The sequence below is a fragment of the Phalacrocorax carbo genome, chromosome 5 (genome assembly GCF_963921805.1).
Source record: "Phalacrocorax carbo chromosome 5, bPhaCar2.1, whole genome shotgun sequence".
Taxonomy (NCBI): Eukaryota; Metazoa; Chordata; class Aves; order Suliformes; family Phalacrocoracidae; genus Phalacrocorax; species Phalacrocorax carbo.
In genome coordinates, this window is record NC_087517.1 from 22811488 (window position 1) to 22839185 (window position 27698).

At 38.6% G+C, this 27698-nt stretch overlaps 1 protein-coding gene across 2 annotated transcripts; it reads left to right on the forward strand.

Moving 5' to 3' along the window:
- Positions 1 to 31: 31 nt before the first annotated feature.
- Positions 32 to 27272, forward strand: PPIG (peptidylprolyl isomerase G). Of its 2 annotated transcripts, none has more exons than XM_064451546.1 (13): positions 32 to 168; positions 8572 to 8651; positions 8762 to 8836; positions 11050 to 11157; positions 11666 to 11710; positions 13678 to 13765; positions 14897 to 14926; positions 15016 to 15155; positions 22200 to 22404; positions 23474 to 23641; positions 24584 to 24668; positions 25564 to 25700; positions 25998 to 27272. In XM_064451546.1, exons 2-13 carry the CDS (start codon positions 8591 to 8593, stop codon positions 27115 to 27117), a joined length of 2262 nt encoding a protein of 753 aa, XP_064307616.1. In that variant the 5' UTR covers positions 32 to 168; positions 8572 to 8590; the 3' UTR covers positions 27118 to 27272. The 2 variants fall into 2 exon arrangements, with proteins under 2 accessions (XP_064307616.1, XP_064307617.1); XM_064451547.1 differs by lacking the exon at positions 32 to 168 and adding an exon at positions 443 to 563.
- The last annotated feature ends 426 nt before the right edge of the window (positions 27273 to 27698 follow it).

The following is a 27698-nucleotide window of genomic DNA, read 5'->3' on the forward strand; positions in this document are numbered from 1 at the left end:
GCCGGGGTGTTGCTTCCCTGGTCTCCGCGCCTGCCCCGCACCGCGCCGCACCGCCCCCGGGGTCGCCCCCTCCCGCCCTTTCCTTCCACTGACGCAGTCTGTGCCGCACCAGCTCTAACATGGCGGCGAGGCGCTGAGGAGCGCGGGGCGACGCGGGCCGCCAGCGGGGTGAGTGCCGGCGCCGCAGCCGGGCGCCGCCGGGGTCCACCACCCTCGCCATGCGGCCGGGCCCGGGCCGCGGCCCGTGCCGTGAGCGCCGGGGACTCGGGGGGGCGGAGGTCGCGGCGCTGCGGGGCCTGAGCCTCGATCACGGATAGGGGTGGGAGTCCCGGCCCCTCCCCGATCCATAGGATAGAGGGGACTGCCCCGGCCCGGCCGCCGTTGCGGGGCAGACGTGGGGCTGTCGCGGCCGCCCGCGCCGGCTCCCCACGCACACACGCCCCCTCGCAAGGCCTGGCGGCCCCTGTGCGTTGGGGCGGGTGGGCCGCGGCCGGGGTGTCCAGCGCTCACCGGAGGGTCGCCCGGGGTATCCCGGGCGCGGGTGGTCCCTGAGAGGAAAAGGGGTGAGTGGGGAGCGGCGAGCGGGGCCCGAAGGCAGGCAGGCGGGAGGAGGAAGGGGGGTGGGTAGGCAGGCGAAGTGGCGGACGGGGCCTGGCGAAAACTGCGCCAGGTGGTGGGGTCCGCGGGGGCGGGTACGGCCGCACGCCGAGCCGCGGGCCGGGCACGCCGCCGGTCTGCCCGGCCGGCTGGTGCGAGAGCCCCGGTCGGCCCTTCGGGTGCCGCTGGGTGCCTGCTAGGGAGTTTGAATGAGTCCTCCCTCCTCCCCTAGAAGGCGAAGTAACTGGGTTGTCTGCCTGCCACATGTTCTCCTCCCCTCTGCAGGCCTCTCCTGGGGAAGCGGAGCCTACGGGACCTACCGTGGCTGGCAGGAGGGTCCTCTCCCTCTCTCTTCTTAGGATTTCCCAAGCCATTTGAGAGATTTTTATGAGTAATGAGTTTCAGGCTCTTTTTGTTTGCAGCCACGACCGAACCATAAGTACTGTGTGTATATGATTGTACTTGGAGTCATTGAGGAGGCTTTGAAGAAGAGAGCCTTAGGAGAAAAAGTAGTTTATTGAAACTGTAGACAAAATATCTATTGTAGTGTTAAACGTTGCCTTACAATTTAGTCATAATTAGGAAAGTATCTTCTGTAATGACGATAAAGAAGTCACTTTTTCTTTAATACATTTGACTAGTTTATTTTAGTAATCATCTGAGACCTGTTTTAAGAGGAACGTGAGACCATTTCTTTTGCATAAAGTCTGTTTTCTATGGTATATCTTTTCTTTGAGACAATATTTTGATTTTCATGTTTTAGTTCTGTATTCCCTGCAGAAGAGGCTGTTCTTTGGACAGGAATAAATGGTTTTAGTTTTTGGCTTTTGGTTGTTGTTTTCCCCACCTCCACCCCCATTTATCTTTTTGCCCCCATTTTGGTTCACTACTCCTATTCATTAATGCATTTTTAATTTTCAGGTGCTACCATGATAAAAATATGGAAATTACATATGATTTATGAAGCATTAGTTTATGGAAAATCAAGCTCTGTGAGTTATCGGGTTTTTTTAAAAATTATAAAGATTTCAGAAAAAGTCTAGTTTCCTGTATATGAAGTAGATCTGAAGGGGAACATATAAAGGATACCAATATCACTAATCCTCTGAGTGCACCCTTTGGGACTTAATTTTGTATTAAGACTTCCCATTTTTCCAGTCCTCCTCTCTGAAACAAACTTTTTTTTTAAGTTAGGTAAGCAGTCATCAAGCTGTTATCAAAAGCAGATTTATTTTTTTTTCCACTTAGGATCACAGAAAATCTGTGGATTATGAGGGAATTTGGAGTGAAGAATATCTACTGCAATGGAGGATTCTACTCCGCTGCAGCATGATGTCTCTCTCCACTACCAGTTCACTCCCCCATGCTATGTGCATTTAGTAGCCAATGTGCATTTGCATTTTAGATCTTCAGTAACAGGGGTAGGAAGGGATTCCACATCTGAAGTTTACTTTGGGGATCCTAATGGATAAATGGCTTGGAGATTATACTAGACCCTTTGAAGGCTTTTTTCCATTTGATACAGTGATAAAACTTGCATTTTCTTAGCATTTTCAAAGTTTTAAAATAGAAATTCATGGTTTCAGACCTAGGCTAGTCCACTTCGTGGTTACAAATAGTAGAATTGAAATGGACGCTTTGCTGCTTTGGGGGGAGCAGTGAACACCAACAAAGGCATTCATTTGTGCACAGACCTGGGAGAAAACACCTGTATTTTTTCCCAAATCTTAACAGAAAAAAAGTACTTTCTGCATAAATTAGATAGTAGAAAATCGTGATTAACTCTTGGCAACAAGGCTTTTTACTTTCTATTGACAAGAGTGTGGTTAGATGTTTAACCATCTTTTTCATTGTAGGGGTGTCTTTCCTAGGAAAAGAAAACAAAGGGCATGGTCTAGTAGGAGCCTGTATTTCTGTTTAAATAGTTTAAGAGAATGTTACTACCTTCTCAGCTGAACGCTTATGTTCTCCCAGTTGAGATGGTATAACTGGGTATGTATTCTTTATACGCTTTAGTACAAGAGGACTAAATTAATCTTAATAATTACAAAAAAAACCCCAAAAACCCCACCATACTGAAAGTGATATAAATGAACTATGCAGTGCAGTAGTGTTAGGAGTATATACTGTATATTTAGTCAGGACCTGTCTGAGGATGGTATTTTTGTAAATCTCCTGAAGGTGATAGCAGGTTCTTGCCTAATGTCCATGGAAGACAATGGCTGATATTGCCAGCTATCTCTTGATTTCTTCTTTTTTTGGGGGGGGGAAATACTATGTCAATAGTCCAAAAAAAAAAAAAAAAAGACTTGTAGCGTTGTTCTAGGGAAGGAGGCCTGATGGTAAGTGGTATCAATCACTTTTTGCCTGCAAAAACATTGGAAGTCTTTTTTTGTGGTTGGCTTTTCCCCTCTAAATACCATTAGGAGGGACAGTCAGGTTGAAAACTTATAATATGTGATTTCTGATGATGCACAGAAAGTCTTCCTGCATAAATTTCATAGGCCTCTGTAGAACACAGTTGTTTTCTCCTTTTCGTATAGATGTGTTAAGTTCATGTGATTGTAAAGACAGCATCCTAAACGTGAAATGTGTTTAAGTGTAGTGCCTTATTTCTAAATCTGCTGACAACAAAAATACTGTGCCGCCAACAAGTAAAATGGAAAAAAAGTTAATTTCCTTAGTTGCCATTGCTGCTAATTCAGAGTTTATTGATGGTGAAACACAGGAAGAAATGATGGTGTTTGGGGAAAACACTGAGGAAATGGAGAATGAAGGTTGGACTTACTGGATTTTTGTTGTTCACACCTTCAGTATCATCCTAACACAGCTGCAAGCTCTGACACAGGAATGGAACTAGGAACAAAATTTCATGTCTCCCATTTTACAACCATAAATTCACTTCCATTTCAGTCCATACCAGAATGACCATATAACATTTTTAGTCTATGGTTCCACTGTCACTTTAAGCTGATAATGTGCTGCTGCCAAATCCTTTCCTGGAGCAGGGAGGAAACGGCAGTTTTCATGCAGCTAGGTGGCCGCCTGTATGAAAGCTAAACACGTGGATGTGTGAGTCCTCTGTTCTGGTATCAGCCCACATTTATATTAACTTCAAGTGACTGGAACCACAGCCTTAGTGAATGTGATATATGTTCAGTATTCACTTTGTGCATTTACATTTTCTGGACTCAAAGTTTTGCTTAAAAAATACATTCCTGATGATGCCAAGTGGTTACCTTTGCAATATAAATCAACATAGTTTTGTCTTCCTGCATTTGTAGATGGCCTGAAACAAAATGCTAGGAATGTGAATTGATTTATAAATAAAAATATTAAATATTTTAAATTATTATAAAAATAATATCTAGAGATTCATATATATACATGAACTTACAAGTGAACTTTATTTTTCACTTCATTTGGACATTGAATGAAGAGCAGTGTAGAAGATAATTGTGAATTGACACAAGGAAACAAATACAAAGGCAAGGTCAAGGAGAACTTAAAAATAGGGAGCGCTGATGACGACAGAAAGATGTGAAAGAATAGGATACAATATATATTTTTCCCACTGAATACATCTTTGTTCCAAATGTGTTCTGTCCTGTGGAGAGACTGAAACAAATAGGTAGTCCCATGATCTTTTCAGCATAGTTACAAATAAAGGGGCATTTTTACCCTCATAAAACTAGGAAAACTGCTATATTGTTGCTTGCCATTGGCTCTTGTGATATGTGTGACATGTTGATACTTCAGTTGCTGTGCATCTGTGAATGCTTCCTAGCCCGTTTCAAGCAAAAGGAACCAGATCCTTGCTATCACAGGTGATTTTGGAAAAAAATTCCGCAGGATGTATTTTTTAAGCATATCAACACATATGATTGATAATCTCTGGCAGAGAGATGCTTGTGAACGGTTTGGGATAGTTATATTTTTCACTTGGCACAGATAATTTTGAAGGAGAACAGCTGTTTGCAGCCTGGCTGTGAATTGGCCAGCTTTATCCTGCAAATATTTGAACAAATTAATGAGGCTGATGGAGGTGTGAAGGGATGTGAACCCTGATGGATGCAGCTGGTGGTGCATTGGTTATGGATGCAGCTGTGCCGACAAGACTAAATATTTTTGGTGTATTTGTCAATAAACTCTTAAATATAAATTATATATGTATAATGTATATAAATATGAGCATATAAAATATGATCTCAACTGAACTGTAATTGCGCCTTCGGAAATAAAACAAACAGGGCTCTCTTGTTAGATACACTGAAGTGCGTTTTTTTTTTATTCGGTTGTTTGGGTTTTTCTCTTTTTTTTTTTTTTTTTTGGTATAGTTTCTACTTAGACTTAGTAAGAGGCTCCTCAAAGAGGAGGTGGTTGGGAACGATAAATAGTTTGAACGTTTCAGGATACTACTTGGGTTGTTACATTGTCCTGCCTTACAGAGTTTTGGAAGGAAGAAGTGAGCTGATGTCTCAAGATTACCCGCCTGTATAGCGCATTTTTGTGTGTATATATAGAGAGCATCTTTTAGATTGACTTTAAAATAATATTCCCTTCACTAGTAAAATTCCATCAAGCTCACAATTTAAAAATTCAAAGTATTGTGAGTTGAGTATCCACATTCTAACTGAAATTAAATTTATCTCTTTAAATACACAAGTCATGCAAGCCCTGTTGTTACCAGACGTATAGTACTGTTGAGCTTTACTTGTCATTTTCTGACTTTATTCTTGGTATTTTCAAATTGTTTTTATTTGTTGCTTCTGTATTTAACATTGATAGCCTTGCTTTTAATACAGGCAAGTTTTAAATGATTAGTATGTGCAAGATTGTGTTTGGTATCAAATACTATGTGAATAGAAATTAATGGTTAAACGATCATTTGTAACAGTAGTTTTCCTTGTAATGCTTTGGGAGAAGGTCTGTCTGAAGTAATAACTGTGCAAAGGATACTTAAATATATTGGAGAGGAAATGCTTGCTTGACTTGTAGGTATGTAGGATAAATGTCGCTGATATTTTAGCCTGGTTTACTACGTAATATCAGCCCGAGAGTTAGGTATATTTACTTGGCCTGGTATTTGCTCAGTCAGAGTGTTCATACTGACCAGTTCACGTAACTGTCATTTAGAACCAAGTGCAGGCAGTATTTAGGGGATGTTATTGGAGGATTTAGGGATAGTGCAGGGGACATTGGAGGTACCATTTAGAACATGGACTAAACTTCATTGGTTCCACTGTTCATGAGACAATGTAGAGGTAGAGAGACATCAAATAGAGCAAAAGTTGGGGAGAACAGGGATTCGGGTAGAATTCTTAATGTCTTCCTTCTCTCTCCCACCCTGTTCTCTACAACACCGAGTTAAAAATTGACTGACATAGGTGTATTGACATTTATTTTACAATTTAGCTTTAGTCATTATCAATGTTTGAAATAAAAATGGTGTCACATATGAAGATAGCTTGCATTTATTTGGGCTAAAATACTGTATATAAATGTTAAGGCATACCTCTGCATTTCTCAAGCAGGTTGCCGGTAAAGCAGGAGTTAAGTCCTGCCTCACTCAAGCACTACAGCTAAATGTTTAAAGTTTGGATACAATTGGTTGATCAGTTGTGGTACTGCCAGTCCTCAGATGTCTCACTTCAGTTAAAACTGTCAGTTCTACCACCAAACAATATTTATTGTAGCATTTATTCTGAGAGGTTTCCTAGGAAAAAAAAATCTTCCTGCCCCTCTGTCCAGCTAGCTGTGTAGTCTGTTCTGCTGCTGACAGTGTGAGTTGATGGCTGTCCTTTGGGCTGGTCTCAGTATCGATGGCAGTCTCTCTCCTCCCACCTGTCTCTCCCCCTTCCCTTGTCCATGCTGCCACCTTCCTTGTGCTGCCCCAGAGTTTGTGCAGTGGCGTGGTGAGCTGGTCAGCCGTCTGCTAACCTGACAATATCAAAATTCTCAGTTACAGGTGTTCTCTCTATTTGTTTCTCTGCTTGGCTACAAAATTTTTTGTACTAACAGAAGAGAAAGCCTGATTCAGGGAGAGGAGCAAGCAGACTGAGGCAAGTGTGCTGCTTTTGATGAGTCTCTGGCTTGTGTGAATTAATGTATTTGTTACACAGCTAAGAGGATATCTATTGAGATTCTGCATGTTTGCAAAGTCTTCTCATGCTAAAAATCCCGTGAATGATAAACTAGTGAGTGGTGTTTAATTTAAATTAGTCCTGCCTTGTTTCTTGTGATTTTCACTGTGTAATCTTGGCAAAATGTTAGGAGTGACTCTGAGCACAAGTTGAAAGAATATAGACTAACATGATTACACTGCTGTCTTTTGATTTCTTGTGGCCTCTTGTTCGTAAGCTGAGAGTGACAGATGGCGACAATTGAATTTTTCAAGGCTGTTCTGTGGCACAGCTATGAGTGAAGCTCTAGGAGAGATGTATGCAGTACATCAGCTAGATTTGGGTAGTGTTTTCTGGCATAAAAAATAATTAGAACTGAAAATTTAAGGATTATATTCCAAATTCTAGAAAAGGTAGTCCAGTCTTACAGATCTTTTTGCCGTCATTTTTCTTTCCCTCTCTGAAGTAATTCAGAGACGATGGGGCTTCAGAGAAGGAAAAGAATAAAATGATTGTGTATAATGTTGGAAGGCTGGAGATGCAAGTGGGATGAAGACATTGTTTGTTACACAAAAATAAAGGGAATTATATACCTGAAGATAAGGGAGGAGTTGCATTAAAATTCTCGATAAAGAATCATAGAATCATTTAGGTTGGAAAAGACCCTTAAGATCATTGAGTCAAACTGTAAAGCTGACGCTACTGAGTCCACCATTAACTGTGTCCCTAAGCACCATATCTACACATCTTTTAAATACCTCCAAGGATGGATGATGACTCAAAAGAGATAAGCAATAACATAAAAGGAAAAGAATTAAAAGCCAAAGTAAGTTTATTTAGCAGTGATTGTGGAAGAGCTACATCTTTGGGTGGGGTTTTTTTCATGTAGAATGGTTTTGATCCTCATTAGAGCAGCTCCTAATAACTGCAGTGACAGGAATCCAGGAAATATATTCCTAAGAAATTGAAAGCTTAAGTTCTAACATCCAGTATGTTGGTGATTTGTCAAGTCATAACCATCATAAGTTATTTTCCACTATTTGACCATTCTCTTTATTCATGGCAAAAGTTCTGGTATTTCTGAAAGTATGCCTGCATGACTTGCACAATTATTACTCACCTAGAGCATTTGAAGAAGTTCACCATCCTGGGCTGCTCACCTTTCTGTGCTTGCAGACAAGCAGTAGGTTCTCTCTTGAGCAGCTGTAGTTCATTGGCCAGGTAATTAATAGTAACTGAGATGAACTGAACTGGGTTGTGGACTGCAGCAGCTGGTGTATTCCTGAGGAGAAAAGGCCCAGTCTGAAGCTGGTAACCCTGACCAGAGGTGTGAGTGGGCAGGTGGAGATGGCAGCCACCAACACTGAGCCTAACAGAGACTGAAACAGTTAAAAGGCAATTGTAAAAGATTGTTTGAGAGCACTATACCAAGTTGTTTAATCTCAAAACTGATTTTTTTCTTTCTTTTTATTTTTTTCTTTCTGATGCTTATTTTGTCAAGGATATAGAATTCTAGGAGCAGATGGTATAGGTAGACTTCAAGCTTTATTATCCCCATATCTTACAGTATCTTTTCCTTGTTTTTTTTTATTTCCTTATCTGAAGTATGGCACTAAAGTTTAATACCGTCACAGAAAACATTAATAAAATCACTCATCTGAGTCTACAAAACGTGAAAATGACCTAAAATACTTTGCATTTTCTGAACCTTTAAAAATACTTAAGTTTGTTCTCTGTTTTTTTTTTGTTTGATTTTCTGCAGTTTTTGTTGTCTTTATAAATCTTCTATGTTGACTTACATGTAGTTTCACTACACAAAAGGAAAAACTAAATTTATTTTTATTACTTTCAGTATTTGAACTTTTGAAGCCATGGGAGTTAAGGTCCAGAGACCTCGTTGCTTTTTTGACATAGCCATCAACAATGTACCTGGTAAGAAAATTAAAATATCCATTCAGTAGTATGATACTCATATAAGATATATAAGAATAATACAAATACCAGTTAGCTTCATAATAATTATGGGGTTTTTTTCTTGCTAGCTGGAAGAGTGGTCTTTGAACTATTTTCAGACGTGTGTCCAAAGACATGTGAGAATTTTCGCTGCCTTTGCACAGGTTCGTATATTTTAAATTTTATTTATAATTTTTAATGTAATGCCATGTTAGCTAGTTTGATGTCTGTTATTTTTCCTGAAATTTTCTTACATATTAAAATAAGTATGTAAAAGATTGGTTCTTGGTGTCTCTAGAGATTTAGCTGATTTCTCTTACACATCTCATGTAAAATCAAAGCAGTTGTAGCTTTGGCTTAGTATGTTGCAGGGAGTATATACTAATGAACTTTAAATATGGACACAGTAAGCTGATCTTCTGCTACTAGCGTAGATATTACTGTTCACATTATATAACATCATCCAGTCTTGAAAGGTAGCCAGGAAGAGGTCAACCATGCAGACTTACTTTTCAGTCTTATGATACTTTGAGGTACTTGAAAGGTATTGCTGGTATTCATTAGGTTTTTTTTTTTTTTTTCATTTTAATCTTTGTTGATGGAGACTGGTGATTCCCACTCCTACTGAAATTGAGATCATTTCTTGAACAAAATACTGAGAATATTCTCTCCTGGAAGCATTTCCAAACAAAATTATTGTCCTGTGGACTGCATGCCTTTGTTAAAAATGCTGACAGTTTAGCAAAAGTTAAATTTATTATCAGAACAGTAATTCTTTGAATACATAAATAGCATACATGCTTTCTATCTTCAGCATTTTCTGCTTCCTTTCCTTCCAGCTCTGTTGTTTTTCAGGTCAAGGCTCTGTAGCTGTTAATACTGAATCACTCAGCAGTGCTAATATGATCTGAATCAGGTGTAGGTACATAATTACATTCATGTCAAGTTAGCTAGAACACTTAGTGCACCATTCATGATGTCTGCAGGAATGTAGGAATCGCCTGATCTGACACTAGGTGTACTGGCACAAAATCAGATTATCAAAATGCATTAGCAAATTTGAACCTTAAAGTGATTCTTTTTAATGGCTGTATGTTATCGTGTGACCATGGCATTCTTAATCTGCTACCAACTGCCCAATAGGCAGATTTATTGCATAAAGGTGTTATTCCCTGCTACTGCTTTAAATTTTTGAGTTGAAGTCTTTCAGCAGCATTTCAGGTCAGGAACAAGTACTACTAAGTTCATACTTAGTTGCCGTCGTTCAAATACAAATTCAGATGCTGAACTACTTCGCTGCTTTAACGTATTTAAGAATAATGAGGAAAATATATGGGCAGAGTGTTTATATATTGATCATCAGCAAATTAATTCAATTTTTTATTTTATTTTATCTCCTTATGCATTTTTTTCAGGCAGTTTTGAAAAGTTTATGCTGTCTTCTTAAAGCAGGGATCAACAGCTTCATGTTTTCCTGGCATGCCTATGTTAGGCATGTGCCAAGTTAGTTGAACAGATGCAGCTTCACATTTATCAAAAGTTATTATCAGAAGTGTTTTTTCTAGCTAGTCAGATGCATATGGAGGCACCAGCCTGTAACAGGTAAGTTCAGAGGCAATGCCCTTGACAAAAACTGCCAGTTTAAAAGCTCAGAATAAGATTATAGGAAGATACAGTCTAATGGTTTGCCAGCACTGAGAGGAAGAGAACCTTTTCCTTCCGACATACTACCACTGATTACCTTACTGTTACCTTGAGGTTGGCTCTGCCATTCACAGGACCCATCATGAGCCATTTATCTTGCCAACTCAGCAGAGGCCTTATCTATTTGAGGGTAGCAGGGAAAGTAGATAGTGTTGTAGCTGAAGCAGAGAGTCTGCTTATGGGTCTAGAGCACCAGAGCTGGTGTAAGGGAGGAAGATGGCGGATGTAATCACGAGCAGGGGAGGGAACAAAATTCCTTGTCCTTCCCCCTGCCTCTTTGTTTTTATTATGAGCTTTTGTGGTACCTTAACCTTGCCATGTTTTAACTGAAGATCTGAGTGTTTCTTTTATGCTTCTGAGTAATGCCAGTTATCTTAAACCTAACCTGGCTTTTTAATTTCAGTTAATCTGCATGGAAGACACCGGAGTTATATACTAATGTCAGTAAGGAGTTCCTTCTAGTATAACTGTAGAGACAGAAGATAGTTTCTGTTTTGCTTTCTTAAATGCATTTTTCTTATTGGTATTACAGGTATGTGTCTGCCTCACAAGCTAATTTTTCAGAGTTCAGCAGATTATTTTGATTAAGCACTTAAATAGCACTTTTTTTGTAGTGGAGATTCTACAGGTACAGAGAGTAATTCTGGTTTTTATTCCTTCTCTTCTCCTTTAGGTGAAAAGGGTACAGGAAAATCCACCCAAAAGCCATTGCATTACAAAAGTTGTCTGTTTCACAGGGTTGTGAAAGATTTTATGATCCAGGGAGGTGACTTCAGTGAAGGTATGATATGAATCTTTGAAGAAAGCTTCAATGCCTATGTAATAGAACAGTTCAGGAGTTGTGTAGCATCATTTACTTAATTATTCTGTGATTCAGCTGCTTTTTTCCCTTTTTTCTGCATAAGAACCTTTTCATGAAAACTTATATAATAAATCTATATAAACTTATACCTGTGCATGCACAAACATGCACTTTTGCTCCGTTATCTCAGTATTCGGAGTACTAAGTACTTTCTATTGAAAGGTTTAAATGTGAGGGTAAAATATCTGCTGCCAGGAAATAAAGAAACAAGGCAGACTATAGCAGAGTACATGGGAAATACTTTTTTGTTTTCCAAGTTTGCTCTGGGACTATGAAGATGCATCTTGATCATCTTTGCATATCTTGAAGAATAATGTTAATGACTTGGATGCAGTTGGATCAGTATTTTGTATTATGAAGCACCTTCCACATAATGTGACTCTTAATCACTACTTTCAGTTGTAACTGTCACTTTTCCTCTTCCAAGGAAATGGCAGGGGAGGAGAATCCATTTATGGTGGCTTTTTTGAAGGTAAGAGTTTTTATCAGTCTGCTCTATTTTGGTGTTACTACAAGCAATTACCTTTACATTCTGTAGTCTCTGTTCTGTAAACCTGAACTCCATTGTTTTTATTTAGATTTTGTCTGGAATTAGAGGCCTTTGACTCTTCAGTTTCGGTTATTTTATTTTACTTTTAAGATATGAACCTTTTTAATTAATGAACAACTAAAACCAAACTCCTTTGTATTTGTTCATTTTACCAGTTTTACATTTTTATAATTGTTTTTAAACACATGCTTTTTGGCTTGAGCAGCTGGCTAAAAGTTGAGGACTGTCTTCTAGGGAAAAGGAGAAAGGCATGATGGAGTCAGGTTTCCTTGCAGATGTTTATTTAAAAGAAAGCGTAAAGTCCTGCTTTCCTGGGCCTAAGAGGAATTAATGATAAAGAGCCCATCAGTTTTCTCAGAGTCCTGGTTCTTTTTCAGTCAGTGTTGCAGAAGCACCACCTCTTCTGCACTGAAATGTGTTTCTTAGCCTGCTTTTGTCCAGAATGTAGTGGAGCATCTCTGTGTTTCTTGGAGCAGTTTTTGTATTACACCTTAACCCATGTCACAGCTAGCTGCCACCAGCAGGAGTGGTTATGCTCCTCCCTCCTCCCTGCCACTTTTCTTTTAACATTGGTTCTTGTCTGAGCTTGCAGCAAACAATCAAAAGAATTACTCACTATTTCAGTAAGGCCAGGCTGCAATTTCATATCAGACTCTAAGTTGAACTGACAGTTTGTAACTGCCAAAAGAGGGAGGAGGTATTGCCTTGCACTGACTCTCATTCAGATCAAACTTTCAGCTGATTCAGCTTGCTAAAATGCCTAGAGGCTGTTGTGGACAAAAAAGGTATGTATTTTCATATTAGTGGGTGGACCCAATTCAATAATTTGGCAAGCATCAGAACCAACACAAATGAGTAGCTGGGTTTGAGGAAATGTATGGCTGGGGGAGATGGAAGGAGGAGTAAAACATCTGCCTACCTGCTGGCAGTTGCAAGCTGGCTGTTCAACTTAGCCACAGTAGGAAACTGAATTTGTGGGAGTTCTTGCTTTTGTGGATCCCCTAACCAACTCACCATAGGATTAGACTGGCACTTGATGTTAACCCAGATAGCGATGGTACAGGTGACTGGTGAATGAGTGGGTCTGTCCCTTTAACTGCCAGTGACACAGTATGATGTGAAACCATAGCCTTACGGTGTACTTTTCTCCCTTGTTAGTGCTTGTTCCTGCCATCTGTATCTAAGCAATATTGAGCAAACTTAATATGTTTGAAGAGTTTGGATCCCCCAACAGCCTTAATGCTGTTTTGGGAAAGGAGGGAGATATGATAATGTCTTGTAGATGTCTTAAATGAAGAATAGTGCTTATCTTTCACAGTTTAATTGGGATTTAATTTGAACCGTCACAATGACATGCTCATCAGAAGTAGGATTCATTCAAGTTGAACTTACTTTCTTAATGGCCAGCTTGACAAGTTCATCTGTATGTTTGACAGACAAACAGAAGTTGTTTGGGATTGCTATCAAATGGATATCCATGTGTATTAAAAAATAATAAAACAACAAAACTGCCTGAGAATGAGGAACTTCTTAATGCACAGCTAAAAAACTTCTGCTGCTGCAAAGAGGCAATGATCAAATTGTGCAGAATAGAAAGAGCAACAACTTAAAATGATTGAGGTCTCTGCTAATGTTGGTAGGAAACAAATCTCTTGAACAAGAATACTCAATTTTTAGATTTTTTCCTCTGGCTATAAAACATTAATATTTCTCCTTATTAAATTGCATTATTTAGAATGGAATGAATAATGTATTAAAAAGCTATTAATTTGAATCTATTTTTAATACAACCTTTGAGTGAAGTGACTAGCAGATTTATTTAATAAGGATGAGTTTACTTATTAATCTAAGCATACGTGGTATAAAGTAACTGCAAACACTTTCTTTAGATGAAAGCTTTGCTGTAAAACACAACAAAGAATTCCTCCTTTCAATGGCCAACCGAGGGAAAGATACAAATGGTTCACAGTTCTTTATGTAAGTATTGTACTGTCCTGAAATGTGTGTGTGGTTTGCCATTTGTAAGCTGTAAAGGCAGTCCTTCTGAATGTTGAAGACTAGCTCCTGTGCAAACCCAAAGGTGATGTTTTTTTACAAAGTTGCATTCAGGTAGCCATTTTCGTCATGAGCTTTTTAGGGAACCTGACTAATGTAATCACTTTCATGTTTAGTGCTTATTGTCTGTGCAAAAGAGCTTTTGGTAGTTTTCAGGAGCTGTGTTCTAACTTGAGCAATAAAGCAAACCTCTTAGGTCCTTGTAGAGCTCTCATCGCTTTCTTCTGAGTGTTGTCTGGAAGGAATCAAAACAGCTCTGGGGTCCTCAAAAGTAGAAGAGGTTTGGTGGGGTGTTTGTTTTTTTTTTTGGTCACAAAATAACTTTCCAATGCAGTCTCATTTAAGTTAAAACTTAAATTCTTAAAATACATTGCAATAGACTTTTCTTAATTATCTAAAGAAAAGATTCTTGAAATACATCACTTTTACCCATATTTCACGACCATAATTGTGAGTTGTGGATATCACTTAGCATTACACACTTACTTTGGGATTTCTGACTGATCACTACTGTAATTATATCCCAGTTTTTTACTTCTGACATGGCTGACATCTGCATGCCTTAGTAATGCTAGTATAGGGGAAAGCTGAGAGAAAGTCAGTCCTACTTCTGTGCAAATGATCTGTACATACAGATATTTTTTTCTTCCTTTGATTTCTGATTATTTTCTAATATATAGAAGGTTATTTGCAGTTTTCCTGCTCTGAGACAGTTGCCTTAATTTTTATATCGGTTCCTGGTAGTATTTATTTAAGTTAACAGATAGAATACTTATTATATCCTAAATGAGGATGCTGCCTAGAAATCTGTGTGTTTTTGTTCAGTAAAATGTGATCATCAAAGTAATGAATTGAATAAGCTGTTTAATTTATAAAACATTGAATACTTTCAACTGCACGCAAACCTAATATATATTAGTTTTGTTCAATTTTATTAGTTTATTCAAAATAACTTTCACTTTCATACATGTATATAACATGCTTCAAATGCTGACTGCTTTCCACTAATACGGATTTTGTTTTTCTCTTGAAATTAAAATCTGGGAACAACAGAACAACTAAACCTACACCTCACTTAGATGGGTAAATATCTCTTATCTTCTTCTTATGTTTGTTTGGGAACTCCCTTGAGAAATCTAAGTACTAAGAATTCTTTTGTTTAAATTCTTCAGACATCATGTTGTTTTTGGACAAGTCATCTCAGGTCAGGAAGTTGTGAGAGAAATAGAAAACCAGAAAACAGATGCATCTAGTAAACCATATGCTGAAGTACGCATACTGAGTTGTGGAGAGTTAATTCCAAAATCCAAAGGTAAAGTTGAATTGTACCTTTACGTAGATGCAAACCATCAGGTAATTTTGCTCATTTTGTTCCTTGTTGGTTGCTTAGAAAATTGTTTAGAAATGTATTTGTGATGGATGGAGGGGCAGTTGGTGAAAAGGTGAATAACATTGCAGTACAGCTCTGTCTTCTAAAAAACTTAAAAGATGTTGATGCAGAAGATGTTAAAGAAACATAATATATGCTTGCTTCAAAGCTTCTCCTGTCCCGGATTTCCTTGTACTAGCTAAATTTTGGTACAAAGCTGGCAAGCACTGTCCCATAGAAAGTAGAGTGCTATGTTAAGAAGAATGATGGCAGTCTGACTTCATTTGATAACTGTTGCTTTTTTTGCAGGTATTTGAACTTATTTCAAGTTTCTTTCAGGTAAACCTTCAGAACAGGCACTTAGAGTAGAAAAGCCTGGAATTGCCCTTTAGCAGATATCCTTTTTAAGTTACTATGGACTGTATTCTTAAACAGGAGTATGATAGAACTTGCCTTTCTTTCTGGAAGGGATGCCCTGCTGAACAGGGTATTGGAGATTGGATTCTGCTTCTCTTACAAAATAAGGCTAAATCTAAGATGTTGCTGTCACTCTGGAGAATCTCATTAGAGGAAACCTAGGATGCATGTTTGGTAGGAACTATGATAGGGATCATCATGCTTTTTCATTTGTAGCACCTTCTGCCGGTACATACTGTGAAGGGTGGCACCAAGGATATTGAAGCACAAGACAAGAAAAATTATTCTTTGGCCTAAGAAAAATACGGGCATTCAAGCTTGAGCTTCTTAGTTTTCCTTCCTCCTTTTTGATGCAGTTCTGTGTTTACCTGTTGTGCTGTCTAGCAGAATGACTTTGGAGTCTGAAGTGATCTCTTCAGTACCTCAAAATTCAAGCAGAATTATCTTACGGCTCCTGACTTCTCTAAGGTTCTAGAACTTCTTAGATTAACTCATAAGTCACCGTGTGTGTTAGGACATAATTTTATTTTTCTGGACAGTACTCAGGAGCATGGTATCTGTTAGAAAATATATGGGTGGTGAAGATTAGAAAATAAAATAATGCAGATGTAGAGTGGGTGAAGCTAGCGGGTGAGGTACCTGGTCTGTATATATGTTGTCCTTGGTTTGCCACACTTCATTTTAAGACCACCCTTGAACACCTGAAATTGAATTAAAGTTTTGGCACTGAGCAGTCTGATATCTTAAAGCCATTAGGCAGGGCTTTAAAGTACGTGTCATCAAAAGAGTGAATAAAATAAATATAAAATTTTTTTTCCTTTAACTTTTCCTAAAAGAGAACAGGCTTCTGGAAAGATCTGGCTGTCTGGTCTTACCCATTTGTCTTGTGTCCTTGCACCTCTTTGCCTCAGTACTGCTGGGATCCAGGAGACACTGCTTCCTGAGCTGGTCTGGTGCGCCATGGAGGAAAATTTGTGCCAGGGCGATGGGATAGCCCACTCAGCTGACTATAAGGCACAGTACTAGATAATGGTGGGCACCAGGAGTGTTTGGAGAATGAAAGGCCTTATGCACCAGGATCAGGCAGGTGAAGGGCAGAGCTGAGTGTGGGGAGAAGTGGGCCCTACTGCAGAGCCATCTTCATGATGGTGCTCCCTGACAGACCATGATGGAGATCCTGGTGGAGTGGAGAATCCTGCTATTGAAAGGGAATGGCTGTACATAGGACCTGCAAAGGGAAATCTGCTGCTACAGTGAGAGATGGTAGTATGGCTGGAACTGTTTGCTAAATGTACAACATGGAGCCACTGATAAGCTGTGCTGACCTGAGGCAGTGGAGATAGGAGGAAGTTTGTCATCACATCAGCAGAAGGAAATTTTCCAAGCTGCAGTCCAAAGCTGACAAATGGAGCAAGAGAGGCCCCTGGACCTGGCAGTATATGGAAGAGGCCAGGGAATCCAGATAGGAGGAGCAGTTTCTGGGAGGTGAGCAGTGTCATGGAAGATCATCAACAGAGAGTCATCTAACAGTGGAACTGTTTGTAGCACGTTACTGTGGGAGGCAAAAGGGCACTGATACTGTGATGTGAGGCAGTTACCAGAGGAGACTGCTGCTAAGAATTTGCTGTTATGGCAAAGGAATAAGCAGGTTGCTAGTGAGGGAAGTATAATGGCAAATTTCTGTGGGAGGTTACATTATGATAGCAAGGGAGGCTTAAACAATATTCATTGTATGAGCTTGTCTGGTATGTGGCATGAAGGAAGGAATTAGACAAATCTTTATGGAATGAAAATAGAACTGATACTTCTTGGGTTTAGCAGGGAAGCCAAGAGGGTAGTAGCAGAAGGAATCACAGTAGAAGGTAGGTGCTTGGTATGAATGTTTTTCTCTTAGGTTAAAGTTGAGGAAAGGCAATTGGTTTTTTGGGTATCATGATGAGTATCCAGATGAAGTACTTTATGAAGGAAGCAAATCTATCTCTTTGTATAGAAGAACTGGATTTATTTAGGGATGAGTGGATGACGACTTGACTGAGCTAACTTACTGGATGCTATGTGAATTGAATGATACAGCGAACACAATTACAGTATTACAGGGGCCTAAATCAGAAGCTTTCACCTTGGATTTGAGAGGATGATCACCTAGAAAAGTGGAATGTTTGTCATCTTTTCCTTTTCTTTTCTTTTTATTCCTTAAAGTCGGAGGAGTTAGTGAAAATGAATGAGAGAAGCTACATTATAAAAGAATAATCTTGGTTAATATTATTTTCAGGAAATCTTGAAGTTCCAGGGAAAATCCTGAAAGCTGGGGGAGGGGAGAAGAAAGCTAAGCGTTAAGCCAGTATTTAGAAAGGTCATTATGGGCTAGCTAAACTAATAAAATTCTCAAGAACAACTGTAGAACAAGTAACATAATATTAATTTTCTTAAAGGCAAATGGGAGTTTGATACCAATTGACAAAGTTTTGCAGAAGGGGGTCTTAGTCAAGCAAGCCTAGCTGCATTGTTTGAGATCATGACTTTGATTAATCAAAGCTATATCTGAGATGTTTTCTGTAAGACACTGACATTCTGACTCAAAAACAATTAAAAAATTAAATGGCTTTGTGCATTGGGCAGTTTTTAACGGGAGCCTCTGATGAAGCTATCTCATGAAAAATTTATTTCTAGGGGACTCTGCACAGACCAGTGCTAGGCTTGATTCATGGTTTTTGTTGATGTTATACATGTCCCTGTAGAATCACTGCTTGTAAAGTGTGCTTTCTGCAGTTAAGGCAGATTATGGCTGCCTTCAAAATTCATCAAAGAACAATATTGTAATTAGGTCTTTCTGTCAGTACAATTTCTTTTAAAAAAAAAAAAGTATCAGTATGAATGATCAAGCACTGATACAAATTTACACACTGAAGAATCATGAAATACGTATGGCATAAGAGGAGTCTTAGCAAATGGTGATTCTGGTAAGTCACATCTTACCTGGACTTCTGATTCATGTATCCTCGCTTTCCTCTTGTCCTACCCATTCAACCCCTAGAGTACTCATTTCTTCTGCAGCCTTGTTACACATTGTTGTTAGCCCACTTTCCACAAGCTCGTTGCTATGAACAGTTGTTTCAGACTTCTGTTCCAGATTATTTTGTTTATTCCCCCCTTGTGAACTGGCCACTCAGCATAAACTGTTTTGGCTTTATCAGAAACTGTTCAAAGTGAAGCTGGAGATGGCTTTTTTCTTTTTTTTTTCTTTCCCCTTTCCTCAGCTGTTGTGTGGTAGGTTCCTTGTCTACAAAAACATATGTCCAGAGGCATTTGTGATACAGAAGTCCTCACAGTAACAGTCTCATCTGATCAACAAAAACCGAGTATGATACTCGGTTCCTAATACATATCTCTGATGTTCCCTAATACATATCTCTGAGGACTTGATTACTATGTATAATTTCTGTTGTAAGAAACAGTGGGTCCTTAATCAAGCAATGAAAGTCATAAGAGGAACACATGCAAATAATTGAAGCAAGATGCATGCAAAATAGAAAAAAAGACCTGATACTCTGGACAGCAGGGTTATTACACACTGGAAAAAATTACTGGGGAGAATGTGTCCAGAGAAGGGCGACAAAGCTGGTGAAGGGTCTGGAGAGCAGGTCTTATGAGGAGAGGTTGAGGGAACTGGGGTGGTTTAGTCTGGAGGAGGCTTGAGGGGAGACCTTATCGCTCTCTACAACTACCTGAAAGGAGGTTGTAGTGCTGGGTGTTGGTCTCTTCTCCGAAGTTACTGGCAATAGAACAAGAGGAACCGGCTTCAAGCTGTGTCAGGGGAGGTTTAGATCGGATATTAGGAAAAATTTATTTACTGAAAGAGTGGTCAGGCATTAGAACAGGCTTCCCAGAGAGGTGGCAGAGTCATCATCCCTGGAGGTGTTCAAAAAACATGTAGACGTGGCACTTCAGGGCATGGTTTAGGAGACATGGTAGTGTTGGGTTGACAGTTGGACTTGATGACCCTAGAGGTCTTTTCCAACCTTAATGATTCTATGATTCTAAATGTCCTGAAGTAAAGGCAAGCTCTCTTTGGAGACTGCTGTAGTCCAGCACAGGTTATTGGACTTGATATGAGGTAACTATTTGAGTGTCACTGCTGTGAATTACAAGCTGAGGTCATCTGTTTTGTGCCTGAGCCTGACTACTTTCTCGCCAGGTCATTTCTTCATTTGAAGTCCAGAAGTCTGGTAATGTAAGACTTGCTACAGTCCATACAAGCTGAGATGCAGAGTGCTTGGCTGTGCCATGCAGCGTGATAATGTAATTCATGAAATCTGGCAAATACTATAGGTCACAGTGAATGGAGTAGGAAATGCTGTATCTGTTTCAGATGTGGTCGTAAGTTGAAATCTGATCCTGAAGTTAATGAGCTGGAACAGTTGGATTGTAAATAGAAGTCTTGTTTCTTTCTGGCTGACCTTCATGCTGCAGGATTGGTTTCATTTGTTGTTGTGAGCTGTAATTGGCCAGCACCAGGTTGTGTCATTATTCAAAATAGCACTTGCTGCTGGACAGAGATAGTTAGATGTCATCAGAAATTACATCCAAAACCTCTTGACAGATATTCTGTCTTTGCAGCATAAACAGTTCTGGGCTTTTTGGTTGGACTTTTTTGGTTGTTTTTTATGGGGGTGGGGTGGGGTGCGTTGGTTTTGTTTATTCCTCTTTATTTCACTCCCTACCTGCCACATCTGGTAATTCCAAAAATTGATAATGTTCCCTTAAATAGCCAATTGTGTTTTCAGAAGAGCAATTACCAGATCTACTCTTCATAGAAGGGTTTCCTCTGCCTCAAGTTCTCTACATCAGCATCACCTTTTTTTTCTGCCTTCATATCTCTAATCCGTTTAGATAGAATTAAAAGAATTAATTTTCCAAATAACTGCACACTAGAAGTTGAATTACTCTTAATAGATACTTCTTAGTATTTGGTACTGCTGCCACACTAACTTTTTTTCTGGGCACTGTAAGTGTGCTATATGATCAGAGATTGCTAGCAGGGAATTCTGAAGTGGAATTTTTCTTCCCATGCATACGTACAAAATCAAGGCTGTTCATAAGTAAAAACCTGGTTAATAACCTGTAATTCTTGAAGTTCTTGAAATCTTTTCTCTTCTGACACTTGAGTAGTTGTAATACCCAAGAGGACTTTCTTTCTGTAGAGCAAGGACAAAGATCATCTAATAGGAAAGTTGTTATAACAGATTTTTAGCTTTTCTTTTTGTTTTACAAGAGTTTCTCTAATTACTTGCTTTTATTATTTTATAACAATGACTGATACACAGTAGCTAAGTACAGATTGCATCATCTTGTTGGGCACAAGTGGAAGCCAATAGAAGAAATGCTTGGCTAGACTAAACAGTTGAATTTCTGTCTTTAATAGAAAAGAAAAATTCAGCCTATCTAGGGAGACATCTTTGTTTTCTGCTATGTGAAAACATTGTGTTCTCTGCATGAAATACTTTTGATATGCAGACAGGCTGTATGGTCATAATCCTGTCTTTGGTGCCTAATGTTTTCCCTTACCTGTTTTGGGCAGAAGAAGAGCAGGGGGTGGAAGGTTGCATTTAAACTGCTTATATGTTGATGTAGGTCAGATAATATCTCTGTAAACCGTTAATTCTTTGGATAGAGAAAGCTATTAAAAGCTTTGCAAAATAGGCTAATACTTTCAGCTGGGATTCATATGCAATTTTAAAATTCATTTCTGTCTCTCATCTGAAGCCTGTTCTAAGGTCTTAACGGGTGTTCTCCTAAAATATGGATTGTTTGCTGTGATGAGGAAACAGGCTGTTAGGACATCAGTATTTGTTTTTGGTATTTTTTTTCTTCTGTTTAATGGTGAAGGTTCAGTTTCTTCTGTCTGTGGCTGTAGTATGTTGTATAGTGAGTGATGGGCTATCTTTGCAATTTGCAATGGCGAAGTAAAATATTTGATGCTAATTAGAAAAGTCAACTACAGCAGTCCAAAGATAACCAATGTGCTCTTCTGGATTTTCTTAATAGAGCTTTTAATTTTCTGGACAATAGCCTGATACATATTTCAAACACATTTGAAGAGTATCCATACTATGTAACTGGTGGACCTGAAGTGTCATAACTCAGAGGGCTAGACTTCCTTTAGTGACCTTTTGTGTTTGGTTTTTTTTTTCAAATTAGCGTGATTCTTAGATAATACTTATATAATTTTTAATAGTCTAAGTAGGTCTCAGATGAGTTAAAGGGCATAAAAAGGTGTGTGTGTTCTTGGATTATTTGCTGTCAGACTAATATCAGATTGCCAGTAAATTGCTGATCTGCAGCTCCAGCAGCCACATGAGAAATGGTTATTTCTAGACATATCCCTTATTGTACTTGGGAGAAAGTGTTTTCTCCAAAATGTCAATTTGTTCTTAAGTATTTTTATGAAGTAGTCTCATGACACAATTATAAGTAGTTCAGGCAGATACTAGATAAGTCAATTTTCTTTTTTCTGAGATTCATTTAGAAGTGTTTGATATTAAAATGTGTCTTTGCTATTCTGACTTAAAGCCAAGAAAGAAGAAAAGAAAAGACACAAGTCGTCTTCCTCATCCAGTGACTCGGAAAGTTCAAGTGATTCAGAATCATCTTCTGATTCATCATCGGATTCTGAGAGTGCTTCAGAAGAGAAATCTAAAAAACGAAAAAAGAAACACAAGAAAAATTCTAAGAAACATAAGAAAGAAAAGAAAAAGAGAAAGAAAAGCAAGAAAAGGTCAATTTTGATATTTTTGTTTTGTGTTGATACATGTGCACCATAAAGTACCATTTTCCTGTCCTATAACCACAGAATAATATTCTGTAGCTAGTGAAGTAGGTATTTTGACATTTCGGAGACAACTGGTTTCCATATGCAAGCTTAAATTCTTCTGATATGATGGCAAAGGACAGTGTCCACGTGCATATGTGTTGCAGCTTGTAAAGGAGCAAAGGAATGGGCTCAGACTTAGGTATATTTGGCTTGAAAATATACTGCTTGGTTTGAAATGAGTGGTGATAGCTTGTTTCCTTAAATTCACTTCTGTACAATTCAATTTAAATTATATGTAGTGGGACTTATGAAAATGTAGTGTAAGGAATAAAAGCAAAACTAAACAAAAACTAAACTAAACAAAAAAATCAATAAATGAACATAATTAACAATGTTATTTCTGTCTGATATGCCAAAAGTCTTGCAGTTTCGCTGGACGGTAATGAAACTCAGAAGGCACTCTTGCTTCTGAAACTCTTACTTTTAATCTAATTGTTTTGCTTATAGTTCAATGTAAGATACAAATTGCATCAGCGCAAGTCACGTTTTTCTAAGCTAGCAGTAAAATATAAGTAATGTTCACTTAGGGCAATGTTGCCTACATGTTGCTTCTGTGGGACTAAGCCCATTTCACATGAGTTTGCTTATACCAACTGCTTGGAATTACAATAGTTTGTAGCCAGTTATATATGGTAGTGTAAAATCTGAACTTGACTCTCCTGATAGTGTTTTTAAAAGAAAATTAATTTTTTAAAAAAGCTGTATCTAAATAGAGAGTAAATGTATGTTCGGTGTTGTCCCATTAGAATTCATAGATAAAAAATGTTGGTCAGAAATCTGCAGTCTTACATGTTGGAGCAAAGATACCACAGCGGGGGAAGGGTTGCTTCTGAAATAGCTGTTTCCTGAGCCTTGTGGTATCATTGTGTATTGAATTAGAAGAATTTCTGAATTATTTAAATAGATTGAAAGGTCTTCCCTCATTCAGATAACTCACTTTAAGTATAAATATTTTTTTAATACAAAAATAAAGCTCATCCAGTGAAAGTGAAGATGAAAACCCTGAAGCACAGCCATTATCTACTGTCCGTCCTGAAGAAATTCCTCCTGTACCTGAAAACCGGTTCCTGATGAGGAAAAGTCCTCCTAAAGTAGATGAGAAAGAAAAAGAGAGGAAAAGCAGAGAGAAGGAAAGAGAAAGGTAGTACACCTGTTTTGGGTCAGTCTATGTGCTGACAGTGGTATGGTCAAATTACTGTTTTAGGACTCTTAATGTTAATAGAGTCCTTTCCATATTAAACAGTTCCATGTTGTGAGCACTGCTGGATATAAAAATGGATTTTTCAGTTTATTGGCAGCTGTTGACTTTGTTCTAGAACAAAAGCTTAGTCTTTGAAAATTGTTTTAGTGAATGAAACATTTAAAATGACCGATTCAAGAGAAAGTAAAATGCATTGCAATTTCATTTAGAATTTATTGGAATTTATTGAAAGGCTGAAAGACTTGGGTTTGTTCAGCCTAGAGAAGAGGAGACTGAGGGGGGATTTCATCAATACCTACAAATATCTAAAGGGTGGGTGTCAGGACAATGGGACTAGGCTCTTTTCATTAGTGCCCAGTGACAGGACAAGGGGCAACGGGCATATGTTGGAACACAGGAAGTTCCAGCTAAACATGAGGAAAAAAATTATTTCCTGTGAGGGTGCCAGAGCAGTGGCACAGGCTGCCCAGGGAGGTTGTGGAGTCCCTTCCCTGGAGACATTCAAAACCTGCCTGGACGCGTTCCTTTGTCCCCATGCTCTAGGTGTGCCTGCTCAGGCAGAGGGGTTGGACAAGATGATCTCCAGAGGTCCCTTCCAACCCCTACCATTCTGTGATTCTGTGAACTGACCAATCTGAATCTATAATTTACTCTTCTTTCAAAAACAGGAAAACGTGGAAATCTTGTAAAATATTTTGTGGTCACAAAATCTGAAGTTTTTACTGTGTGGTTGTTACTGTCTCACTGATAATAAAAAGTAAGATTAAATGTGTGTTTTCATTTAGTTTAACTTCTGAACAGGTTTTAAAAATGGTTTTATTTTCTTTTTCCTTCTTTCTTTGATGTTATAAACAATATCACTTTTTAAAAAATTCTTTTTAGTAATCTATCGAATTCACAGTCAACATACCAGAGGAGGCTGTTAGTGACCAGATCTGGAAGGAAAATAAAAGGAAGAGGACCAAGGGTAAATGTTTACAATTTGTTCCCCAAAATAACCAAGGTGGTAGGACAGTCTTACTGCTGTTGTTAATAACCATTTTCATTAGGATGGTTGATTAAAAAAAAAAAACACAACACAAAACCACACAAACAAACCACTCAAAAACCATCCACCAAACAGGACTTATGGTGCATCATAGTTGATTTGGGAACTGAGGCTTGAAGGAAGACAACAAGGAAAATGAAATTAATTTCCTGTTTTCATACTGAGTTCATTTGAAGGAGGGGGGAGAGAAAACAAAAAAAAGCCTTCTTTGCATTACTGTAGTAACTGTGAAGTAGTGAATGGAATTAGCTCAAAAAGGGTTCTAGTGAACACCAGAACCAGTACGACATAAGAGCCAGGAATGTGGGGAAGACTTCTCCCCTTTTTGGCAGGGGGATCTGACAGACTGGTTCTTTTTTGTGAAGCCATATGCTATGTACTCCTTGTAGCAAATGTTTTTAGTGACGTATGTCCCTATCCTTCAAATTTTTAGTAAAAAATCTTAAGTGTGAAGTATTGTTTCCGTGCTGCTTGTCAAAGCTAAGAAGAATCTTAATCATCAGAAAAATGAGTCACATTTGTGCTAAATAAAAGCAATAGGAGAAGACCTGTCAGCAGAATATAAAAATCCTGAAATAGAAATTACCTTAAAAAGTTATTTGATCAGGCATTTTGTATTCCTGCTTTAGCTGAACAGCAAATATTTTTCAGTACATTAATAACTTGTAAGGTAATGTATACTTGGTATATACATGTGAAGTGTCATGTTAGGTCCTATGTAGAATAAAAACCTTGCCAGGGATAAAAATCTTGCTTAGCTATCACAGCATGTGAAATTCAAACTTACACTTGGTTATCTCTTTTTCCCTTCAAGCGTTATCGGACACCTTCCAGATCCAGGTCAAGAGATCGATTCCGACGCAGTGAAACTCCTCCACATTGGAGGCAAGAAATGCAAAGAGCTCAAAGAATGCGAGTGTCTAGTGGAGAACGATGGATAAAAGGAGACAAGTAAGGTTATTTCTTTCCAGAGTATATGTGTTGAAATTTTTTATATATTAAAAATAACACTTGTCACCCTAGATTTTCAGTTACAGTTACTTCCAAAAAAACCCAGGCACTGACTTGGTTATTCCATTACATAACTGTGTCTGATTTTAATCACACTACTGTAAATACATAGTTATTAATATAGATGACCTAATGTGCTTTAAGTTTCAGTTGTGAAGCTGTCTCACTTCTGACTTAATTTTTCAGAGTGGAGGGGATTAAAAATATTTTTTAAAATCCTATCTTTCTCTCTCCAAGGAGTGAAATAAATGAAAACAAGAAAGATAATCAAAAAAGCCCAGGAAGAGGAAAAGAGAGAAAAATATCAGACCACAGACAAGTTTCTGAAAGTCCAAACAGAAGAGGGGAAAAAGAGAAGAAAAAAGATCATAAATCCAGCAGTAAAGACAGGGAGACAAGAAGGAATTCAGAAAAAGATGACAAACATAACAAAAGCAAGGCCAAGAAAAGAGCTAAATCTAGAAGCCATAGTAAAAGCCGAGAGAAATCAAAAAGTAAAGAAAGAGACTCGAAGCACAGTAGACATGATGAAAAGAGAATAAGATCAAAAAGCAAAGAGAGAGATCATGAGAAAGGCAGAGAAAAAGAGAAGCGCTATGATTCTAGAGGGAGAGATAAAGAGAGAAGTAGGAGCAAGGAGAGAAGTAAAAGGGCAGGGTCAAGAAGTAATGAACAAGACCATAGGAAGAGTAAGGACAGGGAGAGGCATAAGTCAAGAAGCAAAGAGCGTGAGCATGCTAGAGGAAAACATAGTTCCAGCAGTAGAACGAGGGATCGAAGCAAAAGCCGAGAAAGGAGTAGGAGAGGAAGATCAAGAAGCAGAGACAGAGATCGCAGTAGGAGTAAAGACTATTCAAGGAATAGAGATAGAGAAACAAGAAGAAGAGGAAGATCAAGAAGCAGAGAAAGGAGAGGTACACCAGATAAATATAGAGGAAGAGAAAATAGGAGGAGGAGAGAATCAAGGAGCTCAGAGAGAGAGGAGAGTCAAAGCAGAAACAGAGAGAGGTATTCAAACAGAGAAAGTAGAAGCTCATATAAGAGGAACGATACTGAAAGCCAAAGGAAGAGGCGTTCAAAAAGCCGTGAAAGTAGCAGTCCTGAATCCAGTAAAGATAAGAAGTCTAGTAGAGATCAGGATAGAAGTCCAGACTCAAAAAAGAGACCAAGTAGCAAAGAGAGAGAATCAAAAAAATCCTATTCACGCAGCAGTAAAGAAAAAGAAAAGACCAGATCCTCAGCAGAAAAAGAAATAAACCAGAAAGCAAAGAGTCAGGAAAGAGATCATGCCCCTAGTAAGGATAAAAAATCTGATCATGAAACAAGCCCTGGAACAGATGACGACAGGCACGGATGAGTTTGTGGACTTAATGTTTCCATTGTCTCAAAGTTTTAGAGACATTTTGGGGAACGCCTTTTTTAAGATGTGGATTTCAGTTTGGTCTTTTGATAATCTAAAACCTGGATCATTTGTACTGCTAAAGTTTTAATAAACTTGAAATGAAAAACAAATATGTGTAATACAGTGTGCTGTGTTTTAAATATTTCATTGGTTTGTGTCCTTCTTGTGTGTTGGCAGCTAGAAGGGTAACTTCTATGCCGCATTTATTTTTCACCTGATGAACTTAGTTTAGTGCAAACAGTGGCTGCCTGAGAAGAAGCTTGTTTTGTGTGTGAAGAAGAAAGCTGCAAGTAGACTACACGTCATCTTAAAGCTAGGAGAGTGTTGGCAAGGTGTCCCTCACTCCAGTGTTGCTACATCTGTATTTCAGTAGGTATAAATCCTTAGGAAATTAGTTTACAGAGGAAAACTACATTGGTGTATTTTGTAATCACAAAGTGAATTAATTTAGGTCAATCTTCACTGTTCGTACTGTTATTCTGCCGACAGTAGAGTTCACTCATGCTATAAGGCAGTCATTTGTGTTTGGGAGTTAT